This window comes from Muscardinus avellanarius (assembly GCF_963383645.1).
Source record: "Muscardinus avellanarius genome assembly, chromosome: 11".
NCBI classification, from domain to species: Eukaryota; Metazoa; Chordata; class Mammalia; order Rodentia; family Gliridae; genus Muscardinus; species Muscardinus avellanarius.
The window spans coordinates 92347826-92375448 of NC_137797.1; the positions used below are offsets into that span (position 1 = coordinate 92347826).

Consider the following 27623-nt stretch of genomic DNA (forward strand, 5'->3'; position numbering starts at 1 on the left):
TGCCACCACCACTCCCTCACTGGGTCAAGTCCCAGGAGGCACAATACTGGGATTTCTCCTCTGTGGCCCGCAATTTGACTCACTGTTCTTGAGTACGTAGATGTAGCTGTATTGGACTCGGTGAATTCACTGCTGCTGCCGCCGCCGGTGGCAATATGGCGCCTCTGCCACGCCCTCGGCCATGAGGCTGGCGTATTTTTTCTTCTCTGGTTTTGATTTCCACTCTGAATCCCTGCAGCGTGTGCTGAGCTCAGCCACTGGGAGCTTTAAATGCTGTCTGCGCCGAAAGATCCCGCCTGGCTGTTCCGCATCGGCTCACCTCGGCTTGCTGTAGCCGTCCGCTGAGTTCGCCGCTGCCGCCGGCAGTATGGCGCTGCTGCCGCGTCCTCGGGCGCGTGTGTCTTCTCTGTGGCCCTGAGCTCTGTTCTCAGTCCGCTTTCTCTCTGGAGCCTGGTGGTTTTTTTGTTTTTCTGGTGATGGTGTTTTCTGGCTATGAAAGGCGCTCTTTTTGTGGTAATGGAGATTGGTTGTTAGCGGGACTCTTAAGCCCCGCTTTTCTCGCTCGCCATCTTCCCGGAAGTCCACGTTGTCTTAATTACTATAACTTTATAAAAAATGTCTGATCTCTGAGAGGACAAGACCCTGTCCAAAGAGTCATGAACTCCTCCAAGTGTTTCGTTTCTTATGCCCATAGTTAGCAAGTGTTCAATAGTCATTTACTAAGTGAATAAATGAAGCCAAATAAGGAAGTCAGAAAGACCAAAGGAAGCAGACAGGAGGGAGGAAGGAGCTTGCCCTGAGAGGGCTGCAGGAAGTTAGCATGCCCAGGGTGGCTGGGAAAGCCAGCAGGGTTGGAGTGGAAAGAGGAGGGGAAAGAGTTTCAAACTAGACTCCTCTCTTTCCTAAGAAAGAAAAAATGACACAGGCTTTGGAACTGAGAGCTGGAGGAAACTGGAAGCAAAAGCTGAGGCTCTGTCAGCTTCCAAGCAGTTCACACCCTGAGAATCTGCCCACCTCCAACCCCCAGAAGCTGCCAAAAGCCCTAGGCACAGAACAGGCGTCCCAGTGTGGCCCACTGCAGCAGCACCCACCCTAACACACTGGGGAAGTGACAGAATGATGTTAAAAAAAAAAAAAAACTATTAGAGCTGAGATATTTTAAAATCCACCCTCAAGGCAGCATCCGGTTGCTACAGCAACCCCAGCTCTGCTGGGCATCCAGATTACCAACAAGCTCAGTGTACCTGCCTCAGGCAACCCAGAGGCCTCCTCAGGAGCTCAGGAGGACTACCACCAGGGAGAGCACCCAGAAAGCACCCCAGCATTCAGATCCCAAGGTAATGACTAAAGAGGTCAGTCATTACTTAGGTAATTATATCAGTTCACTGTGAATGCTTGGCAGTAGGCTTGTCCCAGGTTAATAATTTCATTAAAAATATGGCTTAGACCAGGAGTGGTGGCGCACGCTTGTAATCTCCATGCTTGGGAGGCGGAGATAGGAGGATCGCGCAGGTTCAAAGCCAGCCTTGCTGGCTTAAGAGACCCTGTTTCCAAATAAAAACATAAAAAATAGGTGTCTGGGAGTGTAGCCCAGAGGTAGAAGGGTTTCCAGGAACCCCAGTACCACCACCAAAAAAAAAAGGGCTTAGGCCGGGTGTGGTGGCGCATGCTTGTAATCCCAGCATTTGGGAGGCTGAGACAGGAGGATCATGGGTTTGTGGACAGCCTCAGCTACTTAATGAGGCCCTTTGCAACTCAGTGAGACTCTGTTTCAAAATAAAGAATAAAAAATAGAAAAATAGGGCTGGGGGTGTAGCTCAGAGGTAGAATGTCCCTGGGTTCCATCCTCAGTGCCGAAAAAAAAATTTATATATATATATGGGTTTGAAGGTGGACTTCCGGGAAGATGGCGACCGAGAAAAGCGGGGCTTAAGAGCCCCACTAACAACAAATCTCCATTACCACAAAGTCAGCGCCTTTCATAGCCAGAAAACACCATCACCAGTGAAACAAAAAATCACCAGGCTCCAGAGAGAAAGCGGACTGAGAACAGAGCCACAGAGGAGATACACCAGCCTTGCGCCCAAGGACGCGGCAGACGCGGCAGACGCGGCAGCAGCGCCATACTGCCGGCGGCAGCGGCAAATTCACGGGACGGCTACAGCAAGCCGAGGTAAGCCACTGCGGAACAGCTAGGCGGGATTTCTCAGCGCAGAGAGCATCTAAAGCTCCCAGTGGCCGAGCTCAGCACACGCTGCAGGGATTCAGAGTAGAAATCAAAATCAAGAAGAAAAACGCCAGCCCCATAGCCGAGGGCGTAGCAGCAGCGCCATATTGCCACCGGCGGCAGCAGCAGCGAATTCAGCGAGGCCAGTACAGCTACATCTGCGTACTCAAGAACAGTGAGTCAAATTGCGGGCCACAGAGGAGAAATCCCAGTACTGTACTCCCTGGGACTTGACCCAGTGGGGGAGGGGCGGTGGCAGAGATATCACACCATAGGAGAACGTGCAACCTGGCACCCCCCACAGTCTAAAGCAGCCTCTATCGACTCTCTGGGTCAGAGACTCTGTGATAAAACCCAGTAAAGGAGTAGTGGGGTCCGAGATACTACTGACTCGAGATCCAGAACACCTTAAGGGAAGTCATAGTGACCCAAGGGAAGAACCCAGAGAAGGCACAAACATCGGAAATCATGGGAAAGAGGAATAATACTGGAGCAATTAATTCCCACAACCCCACAACATCAGAACCCGATAAAACAGAAAATCAGAGATTTCTAGAAGATCAAATCAAGAAAATAACTGTAGAAATAATAGAGGTGCTTCAAAAAGAACTCAGGGAGAGCCAAAAAGAGATAAAGGATGCAATTAATGAAGTAAAGGCCTCAATTCAAAGCACAAACAACCGATTAGAACACATGGAGAACAGAATCTCGCTCTTAGAAGATGAGCAATCCAAAAATGAACTCATAGTTTCTAATCTAGAAAAAAATATCCGACAACAGGAATCTGATATTGAAGAAATATGGGCCCATTTTAAGAGAGCTAACCTAAGAATAATTGGAATAGAGGAGGGAAAAGAAAGTGAAACCAAAGGGATCAACAATCTCTTCAAAGAAGTAATAGCAGAAAATTTTCCAAACATAGAGCAAGAGGTTGATACAAAGGTCCAGGAAACTTACAGAACTCCCTTTAGACAGGATCGGAGAAGAGGATCCCCACGCCACATAATTGTCAAAATGACCAATGTGGAAGCCAAGCAGAGAATCTTAAATGCAACAAAAACAAAGGGCCAAGTGACATTCAGAGGCAAACCAATTAGAATCACTCCAGACTTCCCAAACCAAGTCATGAGAGCCAGAAGGGCTTGGAGTAACATATTCCAAACTCTGAAAGAAAAAAACTTCCAGCCAAAAATTTCCTACCCAGCAAAACTTTCTATCAAATTAGATGGAAAAATAAGAAGCTTCCATGACAAACAGAAACTGAAGGAATTTATGTCTTCAAAACCAGCACTAGAGAAAATACTCAGAGATTAACTACAAAGAAGAAATAGGTAACACACACCAGAACCAGAGAAACAAGAGTTTCCATCCAACAGACAATTAAGATTGGTTATCTGTGGAGATTCATTATTTATGTTAGTCTTTTACCTATCTCTAAATGGTATTGTTTGCCTTTATTGTTGTTAATTTTTAGGATTTCTAGTTGGAATATTAATATACCTTCAGATATAGCAATTGGAAATATTTTATCCCATTCTATTAGTAACTGTTAACTCTGTTTACATTGTCTTTGGATATACAATTTTTTTTTTTTTTTTAGGGAGTCTGTATACTCCTCTGTTGCCTGTGTCATTGAAATCATAACCAAGAAATCACTGCCAATTTCAATGTTGTGAGGTTTTATGACCCAGATTTTCTCCTAAAAGTTTATAGTCTTAAGATTTATATTTAGGTCTATTATCTATTTTGAGTTAATATTTGTATATGGGATTAGGTAAGGATCCAACTTTATTCTTTTCCATGTAATTATTATTTTTTAACAATATTTAGTTAAAAGATTATCATTTCCACCACCAAATGTTCGTGGAAACCTTGTCAAAAATAACTTGAGCCGGGCGTGGTGGCGCACGCTTGTAATCCCCGCACTTGGGAGGCGGAGACAGGAGGATCACGCAGGTTCGAAGCCAGCCGCGCTGGCGTAAGAGACCCTGTTTCAAAAATATAAAATAGGTCTGGGAGTGTAGCCCGGAGGAAGAAGGGCTTCCAGGAACCCCAGTACCACCAAAAAAATAAAAATAAAAAAAATAACTTGACAATATAGGGAAGAATTTAGCTCTAGGCTTTTATTTAACTCCAATGGTTTATATATCTGCCTTTAGAATAGTACTACACTGTTTCAATTATTGTAGCTTTATATGGCTTGAAATCAGAAAATATATATCTTCTAGCTTTGTTCTTTTTCAAGATCGTTTTGGGTACCTAGACTCCATATTCCATATTAGGATAGATTTTTTTTCTGAAAAAATAAATATATAAATATATGATAGTTTCACCTAAAAAATAGAAAAAAATATTCTCTGGTAAGAAAGAAAGCAAAAAGAAATATTGAAATGTTATCTTTAAGTCATCAAAAGTTTGGTATCAGACAAATGAAACTCTTATGTGAGATTATCATTTTTAATTTTAGATAAATTGCTATAATACTAGATGTCAACTACTAAGCCAAGCATGGGAGGGAGGGATAGGGAGAGAATGGGGTGGGGATTGGGTGGGGGCTGACTGTGAAAAGTGTGCATGTATGTCTACAAAAGTATGTATCCTACTATGATGTATGAATACAGTGCACCAATAAAAAAAAAAAATTTATATATATATGGGTTTGAAGGCCAGGCATGGTAGCGCATGCCTGTAATCCCAACATTCAGGAGGCTAAAACTGGAGAATCACGGTTCACAGACAGCCTCAGCTACTTAGTGAAGCCCTTGGCAACTCACTGAGACCCTGTTTCAAAATAAAGAATAAAAGCTCAGGCTGGGGGTAAACTGTCCCTGGCTCAGAGGTAGAATGTCCCTGGATTCTATCCCCAGTACCCCCCCACACACACACACGCACACAAATATATGGGCTTGATAACAGGCGTGGTGGCAGACATTTGTAATCCCAGTACTTGGGAAGTGGAGACAGGAGGATCAGAGGTTTGCAGCCAGCCTCAGCTATTTAGTGAGGCCCTCTGCAACTTAGTGGAACCCTATTTCAAGATGAAGAATAAAAAATAGGACTGAGGATGTAGCTTGGAGGTAGAATGCCCCTGGGTACTTTCTCCAGTACTGCAAAATAAAGTGGGGGGGGGGGCTTGAAAGCCTGGCATGGTAGCACACACTTGTAATCCCATTACTTGGAAGCTGAGACAGGAGGATCACAGGTTTGCGGTCAGCCTCAGCTACTTAGTGAGGCTCTCTGCAATTTAGTGAGACCCTGTTTCAATATTAAAAAAAAGATTAGAGCTGAGAGAGCTGAGAGTGTAGCTCAGAGGCAGAATACCTCTGGGTTCAATAGAAAGAAAAAAAGAGAGAAAGAAAGGAGGAAAGGAAGAAAGAAAGAAGGAAAGAAAGGAAGAAAGGGGAAGGAAGGAAGGAGGGAAGGAAGGAAGGAAGGAGAGAGGGAGGAAGGGGAAAGGGAAGGAAAGGAGGAAGGAAGGAAAGAAGGGAGAGAAAGAAAGAAAGACTGCTTGAGCTAGGCATGCTGACACACACCTATAATCTTAGTACTTGAGAGGCTGAGACTGGAGGACTGCAGGTTCGAGGGCAGGCTCAGGCTCAGCAAGTAGTCAGACTCTCATCAACTCAGCAAGACTATTTCAAAGTAAAAATAAAATAGGGCTGGGAGTATAGCCCAGAGGCAGAATGTCCCTGGGTTCCATCCCCAGTCCAAAAAAAAAGAAAAAATGGTCTTGTGCTAGGTGTGGTGGCACACACTTATAATTCTAGTACTTGGAAGTTCAAACTGGAAAATTGCAGGTTTGAGCAAAGCCTCAGCAACTTACTGAAACCTTTTTTTTTTTTTTAAAGGGCTAGGGTATAGCTCAGAGGTAGAATACTCTGAGTTCAATTCCCAGTAACCATATATATATACAGAGTTACATATATGTACATGTATGATTATATAAGGTCTTTATATATATATGTACATATGTATAATATATACATGTATATATACATGTGTACATATCTGTGTGTATATATATCCGTGTGTGTGTGTGTGTGTGTATCAAGACTAGGGATATAAAGCCAGGCATGGTGGCACACGCTTGTAATCCCTGAGCTTGGGAGGCTGAGACAGGAGAATCACACAGGTTCGAAGCCAGCTTCAGCTACTTAGTGAGGCTCTCAGCAACTTAGTGAGACCCTGTTTCCAAATAAAATATAAAAATAGGTCTGGAATGTAGCCTAGAGGTAGAAGACCCCTGGGTTCCATCTCCAGTACCACAAAAGAAAAAAAAAAGAATAGGGACGTAACTCAATGGTACAACACTTATGTAGCATGCACAAGGCCCTAGGTTTAATAAGCCCTAAAAAAATAAACACAAATTTTTTAAATAAAGCTGGGCACAGTGGTACACACCTGTAATCCAAGCTACTCAGGAGGCTGAGGCAGGAGGACTGCAGGAGGACTGCAAGTTCAAGGCGAGCTTCAGCAATTTATAGACCCTGTCTCAAATGTCATATGTATTTTTCAGTGCTAGGGATTGAGCCCAGGGGCATTCTTCCTGAGTTACACCCCGAGCACTATTTTATTTTGAAACAGGGGTTCCCTAAGTTGCTGAGGCCCTGTCTCAGCCTCCTAAATACTTCCATTTTTTTATGAAAAAAGGCAAGGGAGGAAGAATGGGATGTAGCTGAATGGCAGAGTACCCCTGAGTTCAATTCCCAGTACATAAAAAAAAATAAAAATATGAAGACTGACATGGTGGCGCACACTTGTAATCCCAGTGCTCGAGAGGCTGAGACAGGAGGATTGCAGGTTTGTGGCCAGCCTCAGGAAATTAGGCCCTCCATAACTTAATGAGACCCTCTTTCAAAATAAAATAAAATCAAACTGAGGGTATAGCCGGGCATGGTGGCGCACATTTGTAATCCCAGTATTCAGGAGGCTGAGACCAGAGGATCATGGTTCGTGGACAACCTCAGCTACTTAGTGAGGCTCTCAGCAACTCAGTGAGACCCTGTTTCCAAATAAAATATAAAATAGGTCTGGGAGTATAGCCCGGAGGTAGAAAGCCTCTGGGTTCCACCCCCAAAACAAAACAAAAAACAAAAAAAATCAAACTGAGGGTATAGCTCAGAATGCCTGTGGGTTCAATCCCCAGTAATACACACACACACACACACACACACACACACACACACAGATTTACATCCTATTCGAACTGACTTACAGTATTTTTATTTTTCACTTGGCTCCAAGAAAATACAAATGGTTAATACTTTCATTCAGTTTGGGATTGAGCAAATAAAGGCAGCTGATTTAGACAAAACTCCCACAGATCTGCATACGTGTTGCAAGGCACGTGCTGTTCTGCACACTTGGAAGCCTATGAGGTTACTCAGCCACCAGATCTTGAAGAAGTGATGGGGAAGAGAGGAAGAACTGGAATGAGCAGGACGTAGATAGGAACTGAGGTACGGGGCCCTGAGACAGAAGTGTGCTTGGAACAGCTACGGCCAGTGGACAAGCGTGAACTGAAGGAGGGAGAAGAGCAGGTGGAGTCCCAGAGGACATGGGCTGACAGGATGGGCAGGCATTTGTGCTGGGGTAAAAATTGTGACTTTCAGTGAGAAGGTAAGTCAAGGACAGTAAGAGCATTTCTTTTTTTTTTTTTGTATTGAGGATTAAGTCCACAGGCATTCTACCTCTGAGGTATACTCAACACCTTTTTACTTGTTCATTTTGAAACAGGTTCTTTACACTAGGTTTCTGAGGCTGACCTCAAACCTGTGATCCTCCTGTCTCAGTCTCCCAAGTACTGGGATTACAGGAGTGTGCCTGGCTCACAAGAAGGTCTTTGTTTTGAGGTACTGGGGATGGAACCCAGGAGCATTCTACCTCTGTGCTACACCCCCAGCCCTATTTTTTATTCTTTATTTTGAAACAGGGTCTAAGTTGCAGAGGGCCTCACTAAGTTGCTGAGGCTGGCTTCCAAACTGCAGTCCTGTCTCAGCCTCCCAAGTACTGAGACTACAAGCATGCACCAGCTTGCCCAGCTCCAAAACATGCATTCTAAAGACAAAACTGATAAGGGAAAGGAAATGGAAGAGGCCCATGAATCCAAGTCTCTGGCCTAGACACTGAGAAGGAAGGAGCCTGGAACCAGAGGACCGTGTAGGAGAGCTACATTACACTTGGGGAGCTGAAGAGTGGGCTTGGCTGTGCTTGGTTTTAGACATGGTTAGGCTCTAGTACCTGTGGGGTGAGCACAATACATGTTCTTCATTCAGCTGTCAGGATGCCAGCTCTCAATTCTATTCCTCTGGCCATCCTCTCTTAATCTCTGCTCCTCACCTTTACAATACTATGAGGCAGCTGTGTGTAGTGGCACCTGCCTGTAATCTCAGTACTTGGGAGGCTGAGACAGGAGGATCACAGGTTCTTGGCCAGCTTTGGCTACCTGGTGTGGCCCTGAGTCTCACTGTTTGCTGAGGCTGTCCTCAAACGTGCAATTCTCCTGTCTTAGCTTCCCAAGTACTGGGATTACAAGCTTGTACCACCATGCCCAGCTTTTTCTTTTTTTTTTTAAGCTAAAAATAGCTGTGTGATGACAGATGCGAGTAATCCCAATACTTAGGAGGCTAAGACACGAAGATCACAGGTTTGGGAATAGCATTGGCAATGTAGCAAGACTCTCATCAACCTAGCAAGACTCTGTTTGAAATTAAAAAATAAAAGAGGGCTGAGGGTGTGGCTCAGAGACAGAACTCCCCTGGGTTCGATCTCCAGTACCACACACACACAAAGGCTAAGGGTATGGCTCAGTGTAGAATGCTCCTGGGCTCAACCCCCAGTACTTCAAAACAAAACAAGCCTGACATAAATCAACATATAAAGAGGAAAGGTTTCTTCTGGCAAACATTTGGGGGGTTTGGGTTTGATAGGTTGGCATCATCATGGCTGGGTCTATGTTGAAGCAGTACGCCATGCTAGAAGCACTCGGCAGAGCAAAGCCTGCTCACCTTACGGCCGAGAAGCAGAAAGAGGAAGAGGACATCCTCATCAACAGGCAGTCGGCTTTGTCACTGACAAAATACCTGACAGAAGCCACTTAAAAGGAAACAAGAGCCAAGTGTGGTGATGCACACTTACAATCCCAGCACCTGGGAGGCTGAGACAGGAGGATTGTAGGTTCCCAGGCAGCCGCAGCAACTCAGTGACACCCTGTTTCAAAATGAAAAATAAAATTAGCTAGGCGTGGTGGCGCATGCTTGTAATCCTCGCGCTTGGGAGGCTGAGACAGGGGGATCACGTAGGTTCAAAGCCAGCCTCAGCTGGCTTAAGAGACCCTGTTTCCAAATAAAATATAAAATAGGTTTGGGAGTATAGCCCGGAGGTAGAAGGCTCCTGGATTCCATCCCCAGTACCACCAAAAAATAAAAGATATATAAATAAATATAAATAAATAAATAAAATAAAATGCGGTGGGTGCAGCTCAGAGGTAGAATGCTCCTGCAATCAAACCCCAGTACCAAAAAAACAAAAAGGAGGAAAGATTTCTGCTTGTGACTTCAGTCTATTGTCACTGGCCCCATCACTTTGGGCCTTTGGCGAAACAGAACACCAGGGCAGAGAGAACATGGAGAAGTAGAGCTGCTCATCTCCTGGGAGAGGGGACGCAGAGAGAGGGGCTGGGTGAGACACAGCCTTCTCAGAGATACCCCACTGACCTACTTCCCCAACGTGGCCCCACCCTGCTGATTCCACCACCTCCCATTCCATCATGAGAACATTGAGGGATTTATACACAGTCCTCATTTTTATGATTCTTATTTACTGATTTATTTTTGGTATTGGAGATTGAACTTAGAGGCATTCTACCTCCCACCTATGCCCTCAGACTGATTTTATTTCTTTACTTGGAAACAGGGTCTCACTAGGTTGCTGAGGGCCTCGCTTTGTTGCTGAACCTGCGGTCCTCCTGTCTCAGGCCCCAAGTACTGGGATTACAGGGGTGCACCACCAAGCCAGCTGATCACAGCCCTCATCATTCAGTCTTCCCCAAAGCCCCACCCTGAACACTGCTGCACTGGGACCCAGCCTTCAGTACATGAATCTTTGTTTTATTTATTTATTTATTTATTTTATTTTTGGTGGTACTGGGGTTCTTGGAAGCCCGTCTATCTCCGGGCTACACTCCCAGACCTATTTTATTTTTGGAAACAGGGTCTCCTAAGCCAGCGCGGCTGGCTTCTAACCTGCACGATCCTCCTGTCTCTGCCTCCCAAGCACGGGGATTACAAGCGTGTGCCACCATGCCCGCAGTACATGAATCTTTGAGGAACATTCCAGGTCCAAACCAAGGGCAGGCCCCAATGACCCGAAGACCTTCCACTAGGCCACCCTCAATCGCACCACACTGGGGCTACGGCTTCAAGGCATGCCTTCCAGAGGATCTGACAAAAATGAGGTCACAGGAGACAGGTAAAAAATGGAGTTGGCTTACTCCTAAAGGAAGGACTGTGCAAAGAAACACATGCTTTCTAGACCCTCTATAGGAGAACTCCCTCCATAGAACAGACCATAATCAAGATTTTTTTTTTCCCCCTACACCAAGGAAGTTGCTAAGCATATGCCAAAGCCAGGCATAACTCATTCCTAGACAAACGCAGACTTCGCAGCCCAGACTGAGTGTAGGTTTGGGGTGGGAGGAAGTATAGAGGCAGGAAAGAAGTCAAGAGCAAGAGCACCTGATGGAGTGAAAAGCCACAATCTCTGCCTCCAGAGAGTACTACATACACCATTCATCCACAGGACTCAGTGTATCCACACAAGCCTTCACAAGAGAAGGAAAATCAGTATTTATTAAAATGACTTCAATTAAAAAAAAGGCCCGATGTCCTGAGCAATAAACTAACATACAAAAAAAAAAAAAAAGTAGTGTGTAGCCAGGCATGGCAGCACAAGTATTCCCAGTACTTGAGAGGCTGAGACAGGAGGACTGCAGGTTCAAGGGCAGCCTCAGCAACTTAACAAGACCCTAAAGAGAATGGGGTGTGGTTGGTCAGAATGAGAGTATTGTGTTAATTATGTGCCTTGCTGCACACAGTGGCTCCTTCAGTAAGCAACTCCTACATTATCCCATACCACCTCCTCTTTTTTCAGGCCTACTGAAAAGGAGGAAACTGAGGCAGAGGTAAAGGACTGGCTTGAGGTCAAACTGCCAGGAAAGATGCAGAGGAACTGGGTGCAGAAAGCCCAATAGTTCCACATGAAATGCTATCCAAGGTCCATTTCCATGGCTACTGCCCAGCAAGAAAAGTAAGTCACTGTCTTTCTGTTTTATGTGCTGGGTAGAACCCAGGGCCGTGTGCTAGGCATATGCTCTACCATTGAGGCCACCGCTGTCTTTTTTTTCTAATTGGTGCATTGTAGTCATACATCTTAATGGAGTTCAAGATGGTAGAGTCATACTGTCTTTTTGTGTGTGTGTGCATGTCTGGAGATGAAACCCAGGGGCATTTGACCTCCGAGCTACACTCCTTGCCCTTTTTTTTATTCTTTATTTTGAAACAGGGTCTCACTAAGTTGCGGAGGCCTCACTAAGTAGCTGAGGCTGTCCACAAACCACGATCCTCTGGTCTCCACTGGGGTGCTCCATCTCTAACCAGACTTTTTTGTATTTTTAAACAGGGTCTTGATAAATTACGCAGGTTGGCCCCAAACTTGGGATCCTCTGCCTCAGCCTCCTTAGTAGCTGGGATAACAGGCATGTGACACCACACCCAACTAGACACCACTGCCCTCTTGACCAGTAGCATTCCATCCGTGGAGCAACAGGAAGACAGTGCTAAGAGCCAGGCCATAACCTGATGCCTGGTGGCCTGAACAGAACCAGCAAACAGGACATACCTGCAGCCCAGGCTCCCACCCTTCCTCTTGCCTCCAGCACACCCTCACTATAAAGCCCAGCCCTCCCGGTGGAAAACCAGCTGCACAGCCTCGCTGATGTCGTTCACAACATGGGATGCTTCCATGAGCCCTGGGCTGAAGCTGAAATCCCGGTGCCCATGGAATGGAGGAGCCGCTTCTTCCTGGGCAGGATCTGTGGAGCCTGGGTTCTGGGGAGTATACACACCAGTACACACAAGGATGGAGGTACAGTTCTGTGTTGCTGAGGGCTGCTGCTTCCACAGGCCACCGGCCCCTATCTTCTCTGCTCCCCCATGCTTTGACATCTGTAGGTACTGGTGGAACAGGTTGGCACCATAGACATCAGACATAGGGTTATCACTGGCAGGGGCAGCCATATCGGAAAAGGAAAGGAGAAAATCCAAGGTCAGTATCACAGGCAAAGAGAGCAGAGATCAATTTGAGGGGCAGAAATGTTACTGAGAAACAGGGAAACAGGGGCAGCAAGAACAGAGGAGGAAGGGGAAGGGAAGCTGTGAAAGGGATGAGATGAAGTGGGGCTTACCCTACAGCATAGAGGTTCTGGATGGGGGTGGCCCAGCCCCGCCTCTCCGCCTGCTGCCTGATCAGGTCCTCTGCATACTGGTAAGTGAGGATGCTAGGTTTGCCCATCAGGCCCTCGTATCTCAGTTCCCTGCCCGTCACTTTCTGGTAAATGGTTTCCAGGCAGAGCAGGAAGGTGCCATGGCCAAACCTGTTCAAGAAAAGTCCATCAGCTCAGATGTCTAGGTCATCTGCAACACGATCGCAAGTTCAAGGCCAGCCTTGAACGATTTATTGAGCTAGCCCTGTCTCAAAATTTAAGAAGGGGCCGGGCAAAGTAGCACACTTCTAAAACCAGTACCTGAACCGGGCGTGGTAGCACGTGCTTGTAATCCCAGCGCTTGGGAGGCTGAGACAGGAGGATCGCACAAGTTCGAAGCCAGCCTCAGCTACTTAGTGAGGCTCTCAGCAACTTAAGTGAGACCCTGTTTCCAAATAAAATATTTAAAAAAATAGGTCTGGGGTATAGCCCAGAGGTAGAAAGCCCCTGGGTTCCACCCCAGTACCAAAAAAAATTTTTAAATAAAATAAAATGAAATAAAACCAGTACCTGAGAAGCTGAGACAGGAGAACTGCAAGGCCAGCCTCAGCAATTTAGCAGACCCTGCTTCAAAATAAAAAATAAGCTGGCCTATAATCCCAGTAGTTGGGAGGCTGAGACAGGAGAATTATGGTTAAAGGACAGCCTCAGCAAGTAGTGAGACTCTCATCAACCTAGCAAGACCCTATTTCAAAATAAAAATAAGGCCGGGTGTGGTGGCACATGTTTGTAATCCCAGTACTTGGGAGGCTGAGACATGAGGACCACGCAGGTTCGAAGCCAACCTCAGCTACTTAGTAAGGCTCTCAGCAACTTAGTGAGACCCTGTTTCCAAATAAAATATAAAAATAGGTCTGAGAGTATAGCCCAGAGATAGAAGGCCCCTGGGTTCCATCCCCCATACCACAAAATAAATAAATAAATTAAATAAATAAATAAAATAGGGCTGGATATTTAGCTGAGACAGAATGCCCAAGTTCAATCCCTAGTACAAAAAAAAAAAAAAAAAAAAAAAAGGGGCTGGGGGTTTGTAGTTCAGAGGTAGAATGCCCTCTGGGTTCAATCCCTAGTACCACATACACACACACCAAAAAAAAAAAAAAAAAAAAATCATTTCAAGGCAGACATGATGGCACAGGCCTGTAATCCCAGTCTTGGGAGGTTGAGACAGGAGTTTTGCAATTTTAAGGGTAGCCTCAGCAATTTAGCAAGACCCTCAACAACACAGCCAAGATGCTTTCAAAATAAAAAATAAAATAAAATAGGGCTGAGGGTGCAGATCAGAGGTAGAATGCCCCTGGGTTCAATTACCAGCACAAAAAAACCAAAAACCTCAATACATCTTCATACTCAGTAATCTATAGTTTTAGTTCAATAACTAATGTACAAATTAATCCCAAAAGCCTCCTGGGGGCCAAGTTACCATAGCAACTAGAGGGTTTATCTAGGCAGATTCCAACCACCCAGAGCATCTAAATGATGGGTGGGAACCTGACCCCAAGAGTGCAGAGGCAGCAGCTAGAAATTGGCTGCCAGGCCCATAGTTGGGCGCCTGTGTCCTCACCTGGGCATCTTGGCTTCAGCCATCCAAAGGAGATCCATGTTGCTGGCCAGGACAGGCAGGTGGGGATAGGGGGCTGTAGCCAGGCCAGTCCCAGGGTTCCCATTGCTGAGGAGGACATCCATGATCAGCTGTAGGCTTGTCTCCCAGCGGACTGGCTCCCCAAGGAGAAGCACCCCTTAAAGAGCAGAGGCACAGGGTGAGGGGTGCAGGGTACTCAGCCTGCCCTTCTTGGGGGGGGGCAGCTAGAGGGCCCTCAGGAGGCAGCAGAGGCTAGCTGGTGCTACCCACCCAGAGCTCTTCACTGTGGCATACATCTGGGCAGAGGTACAGTTCCTTGGACCATCCCTGACTGAACTGCTTATCCATTCGCCCTGGGTGAGCAAAACTTAGGCCTAGCAAGGAGCGCCCTAAGGACTCCCACTTTAACTATGTCCACTGATACTTTATACAAGTTTTAAAAAGAGAAGCAAAAGTCTGACTGCTTCCTACCGCTGACTGGGCCTCTGCCCACCACACCTCACCCAGTGTGTACTCTGCAGGGGGCCTGCCCTCCCTCAGTCACTTTTTTTTGCGGGTCTGGGGATGGAACCTAGAAGCATTTGACCTCCGAGCTACACCCCCTACCCTATTTTTTATTCTTTATTTTGAAACAGGGCCTCACTAAGTAGCCGAGGCTGTCTGTGAACCATGATCCTCTGGTCTCAGACTCCCAAATGCTGGGATTGCAAGCGTGCGCCACCATGCCTGGCCCTCAGTCACTTCTAAGTTCCAGAGGCAAGTACAACTGTGCGGCCAAGAGCAGGGGTTGGATTGACAGAGCCCTGAATTCCAGCCCTGACTCTGCCAATCTTCCTACAAGACTATGGCAGTTACTTGCCTTCTCTACGCTTCAGCTACACAATATCAACACTTCCCTATAGTGCTGTCATGAGAATAAAAATGAGATAGACAACATTCAACCCAGTGCTGGACAAACAAGCACAAAGCAAGTAGTAGCTGATATTAGCTACAAGACTAGTGACCTGAACTAGACCTGAGGTTCTCAGTGGAGCAGTGGTGTCCCTCTAGGGAGGTGTTTTAGAAATTGGAGGTTGGGGTGCTTGCTTAGTACGCATGAAGCCCTAGGTTCACTTAAAAAAAAAAAAGGAGAATATATTTTAATTGTCACAATGACACACTTAGAAGGTGATGTCCTAACCAGAGGTGGTAGCACACACTTGCAATCCTAGCATTTGGGAGACTGAGACAGGAGGATCATGGTTCTCAGACAGCCTCAGCTACTTAGTGAAGCCCTTTGCAACTCAGTGAGACCCTGTTTCAAAAATAAAGACTAAAAAAATAGAGTAGAACGTCCCTGGGTTCCATCCCCAGTACCACAAAAAAAAAAAAAAAAAAAAGGTGATGTCCTGCACAATCAAAACTGAGTTGGGAGTGGTGGCGCACGCTTGTAAAAAAATTTGGGAAACTGAGACAGGAGGATCGCAGTTCTCTGACAGCATCAACTACTTAGTGAGGCTCTTTGCAACTCAGTGAGACCCTGCTCTTTTTTTTTTTTTTCCGGTACTGGAGATGGAACCCAGAAGCATTCTACCTTTGAGCTTTACCCCAGCCCTTTTTTTATTCTTTATTTTGAAACAGGGTCTCACTGAGTTGCAAAGGGCCTCACTAAGTAGTAGCTGAGGCAGTCCACAAACTGCCATCCTCCTGTCTCAGCCTCCCAAATGCTGGAATTACAAGTATGTGCCACCATGCCTGGCTGAGACCCTGTTTCAAAATAAAGAATAAAAAATAGGGCAGGAGGTATAGCTCAGTGAATACCCCTTGGTTCCATCCCCAGTACCACATAAAAAAAAATCATCCTAATAATATCCAAATATTTCATCTAATATTCATGTAAGTAAACAACCTGTTCATAATTACTAGGACCAATTCCATCATATATAATCACAAAGTATTTTTGTACAGTGTTAATAGACACTAAGTTGACAACTTCTTGAATGATTATTACATATTGAAATACATTATTATGTTGAGAAAATACTAGACTAGACTGCTTCTTGGTGCCTTTGCATTCTAAGATTCTCTTAAGTTTACAATTTTTCAGCATAAAGTGAATGGTAGGGGGAAGGAAAACCTGACTAATGTCTCAGAGGAGTGAGTGGCAGACGCAGGACCAGAACCCAGGTATCCTGCTGCACAATGCCACTCTTGCCACCCCAGCAGGCTCCAGGCAAACCACAATCAAACAGCCTGAGGGCCTGAGAGGACAGAAAGAGAAAGGGCCCACTCCCGCACGGGAAGAGCACCTGTTACCTTCAATAGCCGGAAAGTCACTCTTCTGAAGGGGCTGCCAAGAGACAAAGAGGCCCATCAGTTACTCTCCACTCCCAGAGAATCACACCCAGCCTTCAGGGGTGAGTCCAAAGGAAGGACACATTGTGCTCAGATCAGAAACCATCCCACAGTCCTGTTCAAGCCAGGGAAAAGCTGCACAGGAGTGAGGAAGAAGTTCACAAAGGGGAAAGATGACCACGAGGTTGGCCCAGCTCAGGTCAAGGAATATCACATAGGGAGTCAGTCAGGACGAGGGTGGTCAGTCATCTTTCCCAGCCAGGACAGGAAGCAAGATGCAGGCCAAGCAAGAGTTCCCAAAAGTAGATAGCTAAAGATGAAGAAGCCGGGCGTGGTGGCGCACACTTGTAATCCCAGCATTCAGGAGAATGAGACCAGAGGATCATGGTTTGCAGACAGCCTCAGCTACTTAGTGAGGCCCTCCGTTACTTAGTGAGATCCTGTCTCAAAATAAAGAATAAAAAAATAGGGCAGGAGGTGCAGCTTGGAGGTCGAATGCCCCTGGGTTCTATCCCCAGACCCGCAAAGAAAAAAAAAAAAAGATGAAGATAGCCGATGGAGAAAAGGAGCAATAGGGTGTCAGAGATTTCACTTTACCAGCCTCTTGGGGTCTACTCCTTCTAGAAGCCATCATAATCTTGGCTCTGCCACCAAACGGCCCTGGACTTGCAGGAGTTCTTGCCCTGTGTGGGCTTCAGGCTCCAAACTACTCTGAGATCTGTTCCCCTCCATGTTCTAGTACTCCACAAAATCTGTGTGGCTCAAGGAGGATGCTCACAAATGGAAGGCTCTGGAAGAAGAACTTGTGGTATAAAAATAAAGTATGTTTGTCTGTTTATAACTATATTTCACCAAATTTTGAGAGTGGTGTGACTTAAAACCTAAATTATCTGGGTGTGGTGGCACAAACCTGTAACTCTAGCACTTGGGAGGCTGAGAGAAGAGGATCTCAAGTTCAAGGCCAGCCTCAGCAACTTGGTGAGACTCTGTTTCAAAATAAAAAATAAGCCAGGCGTGGTGGTGCGTGCTTGTAATCCCAGTACTTGGGAGGCTGAAACAGGAGGATCACAGGTTTGAGGACAATATTAGGAAGTAGTAAGCCTATCAACCTCGTAAGACCCTGTTTCAAAATAATGATTAAAAACAGAAGCTGGGCCGGGCGTGGTGGTGCACACTTGTAATCCCCGCACTTGGGAGGCGGAGACAGGAGGATCGCACAGGTTCGAAGCCAGCCTCAGCTATTTAGTGAGTCTCTCAGCAACTCAATGAGACCCTGTTTCCAAATAAAGTATAAAATAGGTCTGGGAGTAGAGCCCGGAGGTAGAAGGCCTCTGGGTTCCATCTCCAGTAACACAAAAAAGAAAGGAAGAGAGAGACAGAGACAGAGACAGAGAGAGAGGAGAGGAGAGGAGAGGAAAGAAAAGAAAAAAAAAGAAAAGAAAAAAGAAAAAAAGAAAAGAAAGGAAAAAAAAGAAAAGAAAGGAAAAAGAAAAAGAAATAAAATCAGGCTGGGGGTACAGCTTGGAGGTAGACTGCCTCTGGGTTCAATCCCTAGTACCAAAAAAAAAAAAAAAAAGAAAAAATAGGGCTGGGAGTGTAGCTCAGAGATAGACTGCCCTCAGGTTCAATTCCCAGTACAACCAAAAAAAATAAATAAGTAACTAATAATAATAACAACCACAAAAATAAATAAATCAAATAAGGCTGGGAGATTAGCTTGGAGATGAAACGCCCCTGGGCTCAAGCCTAGTGCCACAAACGCACAAATGTAAACCTAACTCACAGATGTAAAGATGACATGAGAAGTAGGCCAGGGCACCTCAGGAGACAGGCAGTCGGCCAAGTGGGGTAGACACTCCTGTAATCCACTATCTGGGAGGCTGAGACAGGAAGATCGCCAGTTTGAAGTTAGCCTCAGCAAACTCTCAACAAGCTAGCAAGAACCTTTTTCAGAACAAAAATAAAAAGGGCTGGGCATGTGTCTGGGTTCAATCCCCAGTACCCTCCCCCCACACACAAAAGATAGGTAGTGACATTCAAGAGGATCAATGAAAGGCCTAGACTTGCTGATTACAAGAGAAAAACCCACAGGCTGGGGATAAAGCTCCCTGATGGAATGCTTGCCTAGCACGTGCAAGGAGGGAGAGACAAAGGGAGAAAGGAAGCCAATGTTTAAATAGGAACCAAACCCAAAAGGTACATGGGCAGATACACAGAACTGCCAGTGTTTCTTTTATAAGCAAGCTGCTTCCCCTGAGGTAACTCTTTGTATCATGCTTCAGAATAAAGGAGCAGCAAGAGTGATCTAACAAAGGTTAATGATTCTCCCACGCTACACTAGGAAAGCCCATGGGTAAATACAAAACTATCAGATGCAGGAGATGCTGGGCCCCTGAAAGGGGTTTCCAACCAATTGCAAACACTGCAGAAAGGGAAGGGCTTGGTGCCTTCTGCTCCTCGGGGTGACTCAACTCCAGGGAGCACAATCCTGAGCCGGATGCCACCCACAAAGAGGCCACACTGCAGAAGCAGGAACAGAACACAGTTCTCAGCAAGAGTGGCAAGGTAAGCAGAGGAGCCAACACAGGGAAGAGGAGGGCAAAACTGAACACTGAGATCCCAGGAGGGTAACCAGGCGAAATGGCCCAGCCCGTACTCCTTCTTACCGTGCTCTTTGGCCGCCGCTCAAGATCCACCATGTCCAGAACTGGGAAGGCTGTCCGCAGCTCGTCCACGGTAACGACATTCTGGAAGCCCAATCTGGAGCAAGGTCAGGGAAGCAAAGATGGACGGTTTGGGGAAGATGTCATTCTGAATACATCACAAGTGAGGGGAACCAGCCCCACACATCACCAGGCAGGCAGCACATTATAAACCCTGAAGGGGTCAGCAGGTGGCTGTGACAGGTGGCAAAGTGGACAGGAGCATGCCAGGGCCATCCTCAGCAGCCACTGGGCACACTCCAGGTGGCAGTTCCTAAACCAGCACACCCCAAGTGCAAAGGCATATAAAATCTCCATCCTCAACCCAGCATAGTGGCACACGCTGTAAACCCTGTACTTGGGAGGCTGAGACAGGAGGAGCACAGGTTCAAGGCCAGTAGGCCGTCCAGAACTTAGAGAGACCCTGTTTCAAAATAAAGAATAAAGCCAGGTGTGGTAGCATACAATTGTAATCCCAGTACTGGAGAATCGCAGGTTCAAGGCTAGCCTTAGCTACTTAGTGAGGCCCTTGCAACTTAATGAGACCTTGTCTCAAAATAAAGAATAAAAAAATGTCAGGTGTGGTGGCACACGCTTGTAATCCCAGCATTTGTGAGGCTGAGACAGGAGGATCGTGGTTCATGGACAACCTCAGCTACTATTTAGTGAGGCCCTTTGCAACTCATTGAGATGCTGTCTCAAAATAAAGAATAAAAAAAAAAAAAAGAAAGAAAATAGGGCTGGAGGTAGCTCAGAGGTAGAATGCCCCTGCTTTCCATCCCCAGTACTGCGAAAAACATAAAAATAAAAATAAATAGGGCTGGGGGTGTAGCTTGGAGGTAGAAAGTCCTTGGGTTCAATCCCCAATACTGGAAAAAAAAAAAAAAAGAAAAGGAAGGAAGGAAGGAAGAAAAAAAGAAAGAAAAAAAAATTGGGGTTGGAGGTACAATCCTGGATTTGACCAGGATTAAAAATTAAATTAAAAATTAAAAAATTACGCCGAGCATGGTGGCACACGCTTGTAATCCCCGCGCTTGGGAGGCTGAGACAGGAGGATCACGTAGGTTCAAAGCCAGATGCATGCACTGGCTTAAGACACCCTGTTTCCAAATAAAAAAGTATAAAAATAGGTCTGGGAGTGTAGCCCGGAGGTAGAAGGGCTTCCAGGAACCCCAGTACCACAAAAAAAAAAAAAAAAAAAAAAAATTTAAATTTAAGCTGGGCGTGGTGGCACATGCTTATAATCCCAACATTTGACAGGCTGAGACCAAAGGATCACAGTTCACAGACAGCTTCAGCTACTTAGCAAGGCCCTTCACAACTCAGTGAGACCCTGTTTCAAAAATAAAAAGACTAAAAAATAGGGCTGGGGTGTAGCTCAGAGGTAGAATGCCCCTGGGTTCCATCCCCAGCACTGCAAAAATTAATTAATTAATTAATTAATTTAAAATTTTAAAGTTTTTTTTTTAATTTTTTAAGGGGCCAGGCACAGTGACACACACCCATAATTCTAGAACTTGGAAGGCTAACACAGTAGGATCGCAGGTTCAAGTACAACCTTAGCAACCTATCAAGACCCTGTTTCAAAACAAAAAGTGTAATAGAGCTGGGGTGTAGCTCAGAGGTGGAATGCCACTGGGTTCAATATCCAGTACCACATCCACAATACTAAAGGGGTCTAGAGGTGTATCTTGGAAGCAGAATGCCCTTGGGTCCAATCTCCAGTATACAAAAAAAAAAAAAAAAAAAAAATCTCTGTCCTCAAGGCCCTTACAACATTACAACATGCTTAGACTTCTTATGAACCCCAAAACCATTGCACTTTGACCAGTGCTGCCAATACATGTGTCCAGAAGAGACGCCTTAGTGGGATGGGGAGCCAGGCAGTTTCAGAGACATTATACGGATGGGAACTAAAATCTTGAGGATGAACCAGAGCTAGTCAGTCCCAGCACTACCTCCTCTAAGACCTGCCTCCACCCTCCCATCCTTCACTCTCACCTGCAGTCTTAACTGTTATTCTTGCCTCCTTGGGTATGAACTCTCTGATTAAGTCACAATCCCACAGCTTTTATCTTCGTCCCATTTCCCCTTTACAGCAAGCAACACAGCATGGTACCCAGAAAGTGCCAATACAAATGATGAAGCTACTTAGTTAAGCTGCTGAGGCTGGCTTCAAACCTCCTGTCTCAGCCTCCCAAGTACAGGGATCCTATGCCACCACGCACGGAAACTACTTCATTAAGAACAGGGACTATGTTCTCTCCTGACTGAGCACCCCATGGAAGAGGGCTGGAGCCAAGCTCCCAAACCCAGTTATAGAAGAACCCAGAGAGCTGTTTGCTTTTTAAATACAGACTCCTGGGCTGCAGATGTAGTTCAGTGGTAAAGCAATCTCTAGCACTGCCTAGTAGACAGATAACCTGAGTCTTACCCTAGACTCTGTGACCAAGACTCCATCCAGGGATGAGGCTCAGACTCTGAACTATTTTAAGCTCTGCAGAAGATTCTGATGTAGGGGCATGTGGACTGGCTTTCAGGAACCACTAGGCACTAGGACTGACCAACACAGGCAGGACTTGTCCTCACTCCCAGAGAACCACCACACATCCCACACACCCTGAGCCCAACACTTCCCACTACAGTCCCCACTTGGTCAAGGAAGGCGGCCCCAGTCCTGTCCCTGCCCCTTTAGCTGGAGCAAGAGGACCAAAAGGATACAATTGAGCATTCTCCACCACAGGCCCCTGCCCAGACACTAGCATCCGCTTGTTGTGGTATTGAGAGAAGAGCTTCATGGGGCTGTGAGAGAGAATGACTTGGTCTGGATCCACCTGTAGGGACAGCCAAGAGGCAAAGAAGAGCAGAGGAAGACACAGAGTTGAAGGAAAATAATGGAGTCATAAGTAGCAGGACCTGGCAAGGAAAAATACTGCCCAGAAAATGAAGGGGGAAAATATCCTTTTTTTAAAAAAGCACTCAACACTTCTTTTTTTGGAGGGAGGGGGTACTGAAGATTGAACCCAGGGGTATTCTACCTAAAAGCTATACTCCAAACCTATGTTATTCTTTTTTTTTTTGGGGGGGGGGTACTGGGGATGGAATCCAGGGGCTTTATTCTTTTTTTTAATAGAGTCTCACTAAGTTGGAGAGGGCCTCCAAAATTGCTAAGGCTGGTCTCAAACTTGTGATCCTCCTGTCTCAGCCTACCAAGTACTGGGATTACAAACAAGTGCCACTGAGCCCAGCTAGTACTCAATGCTTCAAAACCCATCCAAACAGGCATGAAAAAAATCTGCCTAATTTGTTTCTTGCCATACAAGACAAGAAAAGAGAAATACCATCTGATGTGAGGTCTGACCACTTACCAACCTTGTTGAGCTCAACTCCCTCAGACCCTTTAGCTTTCTCAAGACCCCACTTGGAAACCACAGACCTGAGCAGGCATAGTGGCACAAACCTATCATCTCGGTACTTGGCAGGCTGAGGCAAGATAATTGCAAATTCAAGTCAGCCTCAGCGTTGTAACCAGACTCGGAACCTAGCGAGACCCCGTTTCAAAACAAAAAATAAGTCGGGCATGATGGCACATACTTGTAATCCCAGGATTTAGGAGGCGGAGACTGGAGGATTGTGGTTCTCAGACAGCCTCAGCTACTTAGTGAGGCCCTCTGCAACTTAGTGAGACCCTGTTTCAGAATAAAGAATAAAAAACAGGGCAGGGGGGTGTAGCTCAGTGGTCGAATCCCCCTGGGTTCCACCCCCAGGCCCGCAAATAACAACAACAACAACAACAACAACAACAACAACAACAACAACAAAGTAAGTGCCGGACGTGGTGGCGCATGCTTGTAATCCCCGTGCTTGGGAGGCTGAGACTGGAGGACTGCATGGATTCGAAGCCAGCCTCGGCTACTTAGTAAGGCTTTCGGCAACTTAGCGAGACCCTGTTTCCAAATAAAATATTTAAAAAAAAAAAAGGTCTGGGAGTATAGCCCGGAGGTAGAAAGCCTCTGGGTTCCACCCCTAGTACCACTAATAGTAATAATAATAATAATAATAATAATAATAATAATAATAACAACAACAACAAAATAAAATAGGGCTGGAGGTATAGGTCAGAGGTAGAATGCCCTTGATTCGATCTCCAGTGCCACAAAAAAATTAAATTAACTAGAGCTGGGGGTGTAACTCAGAGGTAGAATGCCCATGAGTTCAATCCCCAGAACCATACACACATGAAAAAAATATATATATTTTTGCACTCACTAGAGAGAGAGAATGTGTGTGTGTGTGTGTGTGTGTGTGTGTGTGTGTGTGTAAGAGACCCTACTGATGAGACCACACTAAAACTTCAAGTTATTTCCCCCTCATTGTTGAAAGACTTCCACCGATCCAACTGGCCATGGCCTACTGAACTGTACCCCAACCCAGGGAAAGGAACACAGCTGGACTGGGGTCCACTAGGAAGCTGATCCTCGGCTTCCACACCTCTGGCTGTCTTCCTTACCTTGCACCCCAGCAGGGCAGACAGCTCCTGGGCTTTGCTGTGTCGTAAGATGTTCCCAGCATTTGTGACAAAAACCACAGGCACCCGCAGCTGCCCCTGGGAGTTCACCAGCCTGCGGAATGCTTCCAGAGCAGCAGGGATCACCTTGTGGCCCCGCACGAGCACTCCATCAATATCCAACAGGAACCCAAAGGTGGGTGGGCTCTGCACAGAGAGGAAGAGAAGAGAATTACCACTGCTGAGCCAAGAGGCAGGAGAGGAGGAAAAAGAAAAAACCCTTTAAAGAGAAAGGTTCAATGCTACCCTCAGCTCATCCAGAGCCCTTGAGAAACTATATCAGGAAGAAGAAAGAAATAAAGGCATGGTTTTGTTTTTGTTTTTGTGGTACTGAGGATGGAACCCAGGGGCCTTCCATCTCTGTGCTACATCTCCAGATCTATTATAAATAAATAAATAAATAAATAAACACACACACACACACACACATATATTTTAATGTGGAAACAGGGTCTCACTAAGTTGCTGAGAGCCTCACTAAGCTGCTGAGGCTGGCTTCAAACCTGCAATCCTCCTGTCTCAGCCTCCCAAGTACTGGGATTACAAGCGTGCACCACCACACCCAGCAAGGCATGGGGTTTAATGCCAGGATCTTGCCGGGCGTGGTGGCGCACGCTTGTAATCCCCGCGCTTGGGAGGCAGAGACAGGAGGATCGCAGGTTCGAAGCCAGCCGCACGCGCTGGCTTAGGAGACCCTGTTTCCAAAATTAAAATGTAAAAATAGGTCTGGGAGTGTAGCCCAGAGGTAGAAGGGCTTCCAGGAACCCCAGTACCACAAAAAAAAATTAATAATAATAATAATAATAATAATAATAATAATAATACCAGGACCTTATGCATACTAGGTAAGTCCTCTATCATAGAGCAATAACAGGCATGAGATTTCTTTTCTTTCTTTTCTTTTTTCTTTTTGGTGGTACTGGAAGGTGGAACCCAGAGACTTTCTACCTACAGGACACACTCCCAGCCCTATTTTTATAGTTTATTTGGAAACATGATCTCACTAAGTTGCTGAGAGCCTAAGTAGCTGAGGCTGGCTTCGAATTTATGCAATCCTCCTGTCTCAGCCTCCCAAATGCTGGGATTACATGCGCGCGCCACTATGCCTGGCTCAGGCATGGGATTTCTGATTGGCCAAATTTATCTATAACAATTATTTCTTTTCATTTTTTAAGCATATAATCCTTTGTTAGAATTATTTTTGCATCATTAATATAAAAGCTAGCCAGGCATGGTAGCACATTCCTGTAATCCCAGTACTTGGGAGGCTGAGACAGGAGGATCACACAGGTTCAAAGCCAGCCTCAGCTACATTGTGAGGCTCTCAGCAATTTAGTGAGACCCTGTTTCCAAACAAAACATAAAATAAGTCTGGGAGTGTAGTCCAGAGGTAGGAAGCCCCTGGGTTCCATCCCCAGTGCCACACACACACAAAAAAAATTGGAAACTTAATTAAAAAATAAAAAAGCAGCCGGGTATGGTGGCGCACGCTTGTAATCCCCGCCCTTGGGAGGCTGAGACAGGAGGATCGCACAGGTTCGAAGCCAGCCTCAGCTACTTAGTGAGGCTCTCAGCAACTTAGTGAGACCCTGTTTCCAAAGGTCTGAGAGTATACCCTGGAGGTAGAAAAGCCCCTGGATTCCACCCCCAGTACCACAAAAAAAAAAAAATAATAATAATAAATAACAATAAAAAGCCAGGGGTGGTGGCACACACTTGTAATCCCAGCATTTGAGAGGCTGAGGCAGGAGAATTGCAGTTCAAGGAGAGCCTCGGCTACTACTTAGTGAGGCCCTTTGCAACTCAGTGAGATCCTGTTTCAAAATAAAGAATAAAAAAGAAGGCTGGGGGTGTTCCTCGGAGGAAGAATGCCCCTGGGTTCCATCCCCAGTAGTGCAAAATAAATAAATAAATAAATAAATAAATAAATAAATAAATGGCTGGGGGTTCAGCTCAGAGGCAGACTACTCCTGGGTTCAAACCCCAGCACCTCAAAAAAAAAAAAAAAAAAATGGGAGTGTAGCCTGGAGGTAGAAAGCCCCTGGGTTCCATCCCCAGTATCTCACACACACACACACACACACACACACACACAGAGGCAAATGGGCCCAGAGGAAAGTGATGGTATGGCTTTGGCAAACTTGGTTTAGTTTCCTGACACAGTTGTCTACCTTAGAAAAGACACTTCAGGTGGGGTGGTGGTAGAGCTCGCTTGCACAATCCCAGTACTGGGGTTGGCTGAGACAGGAGGGCCGCAGGTTCGTGGTCAGCCTCAGATACTTAGTGAGACCCTGTTTCAAATTAAATATTAAAAAACAAGGCTGGTCTGTTCCTGGGTTCAATCCCCAGCACCACGGGGGAGAGGGGGGTATTTAAACACCTGGCTCCGTGCTGAGGCTTCCCTACTAACGCCAGGGTTAAATGTTCCCCCACAGTTGAGAGATTGTGATTCAGCACCTGGCACAAACCAGGGACCCTTCAGCCCCCAGTCCCCTGCTCCGGCCCCTCGGATTCGCCAAACCCACTTCCGCTTCTGCACTGCAAGCAGCACACCCCAAAGGGCACCCAGAAGCTGCGGGGGACTCGGTGCAGTGGGGACGTGATCATCCCGATGCGGGGCTGGGGGTGTTTGGGTCTTCCTCCACTTGCTGTGACTTTCCCTCGGGCCGGCGGCGCGCTGGGCGCCCGCGGGGCCGGCGAGGCAGGGTACGTGGGACGCCGCCCGCAAGGTCGCAGCGGCGGCCGCCCGCCGGGCCCTTCTCCCCGAGGCCGGGGACGCCCGCGCGGCCCTCCGAGCCCGGCCTCCGGCCCCGACCCGAGCGCGCGGCGGAAGCGGCGTTCTCACCTCAGCCGGGCCCCTCGCCGCGGCGTAGCCCCTCCCGGGCAGGCGGCCCCGCAGCCCCGCCGCCACGTGAGCCGCCCGCCCGCACAGCCCGACCGCCCGGCCGAGCGCCGCCATCCGCCCCGCGCGCACGCGCAGCCCGGGCCGCGCAGCCAATCAGCGGCGCCCGCGCGGGGGCTGTCGGGAGCCGTAGTCCAGCCCGCGCGGTCCCAGCCAGGTGGGCGAGACCCGCGCACCTGCCGGCTTCCCGGAACTTGCTGGAACCTTCCGGGCTTTCGCGGAAAAGGCAGGGTGTGGACATTGTGGAGGGAACCTAACCTTGATTTCACAGTGAGGTTGAGGAAGCAGAACTTTTTTTTTACTCTCCGATGTTTAAAGCCCCTGAGCTCCAGCCAATCCAGGAATGCTAGTCTGGTGTCAGTTCTTTTAATTCTTTCAATAAATATTTGCTGAAGTCTTTCTGCAGGCTCTATGCTACTGCCTGGGTAGACTGTGTGAATAACCTCCCTCAAATTAATTTGTAGGGAGATTCAGACAGGTATAAGACAAAAGAGGAAATACCTGTCCCTTGGAGGTGGCTGGGTGATAGAGCCTTTGCCTGGCTTCCCCAGCACCGAGAAGGAGGCAGGGCTAGATACTGGACCCAGCGTCAGATAACTATTTTCAGCAAACAGCTACTCAACACAGCTGGACGCTGAGCATTACTTCAGCTCCAAATACGGAAATAATAAACTTTGTCATTGAGAGCTGAGAGAAAGTAGAGTACTCCAAGAGGCTCTGGCCTGCTAGATCTGCCGACCCCTGGACCTGAGCGGGGACTGGCTCAAAG

At 46.7% G+C, this 27623-nt stretch overlaps 1 protein-coding gene across 1 annotated transcript; it reads right to left on the reverse strand.

Annotated features, from left to right (window-relative positions):
• Positions 1–12171: 12171 nt before the first annotated feature.
• On the reverse strand, positions 12172–26911 carry HDHD5 (haloacid dehalogenase like hydrolase domain containing 5; the record flags this gene model as incomplete). Its single annotated transcript, XM_080704947.1, has 8 exons — positions 12172–12505; positions 12690–12878; positions 14332–14506; positions 16645–16678; positions 19350–19443; positions 22107–22219; positions 23896–24099; positions 26798–26911. The coding sequence occupies 8 exons, from the start codon at positions 26909–26911 to the stop codon at positions 12172–12174; spliced, it is 1257 nt and encodes a 418-aa protein (XP_080561073.1).
• Positions 26912–27623: the final 712 nt, after the last annotated feature.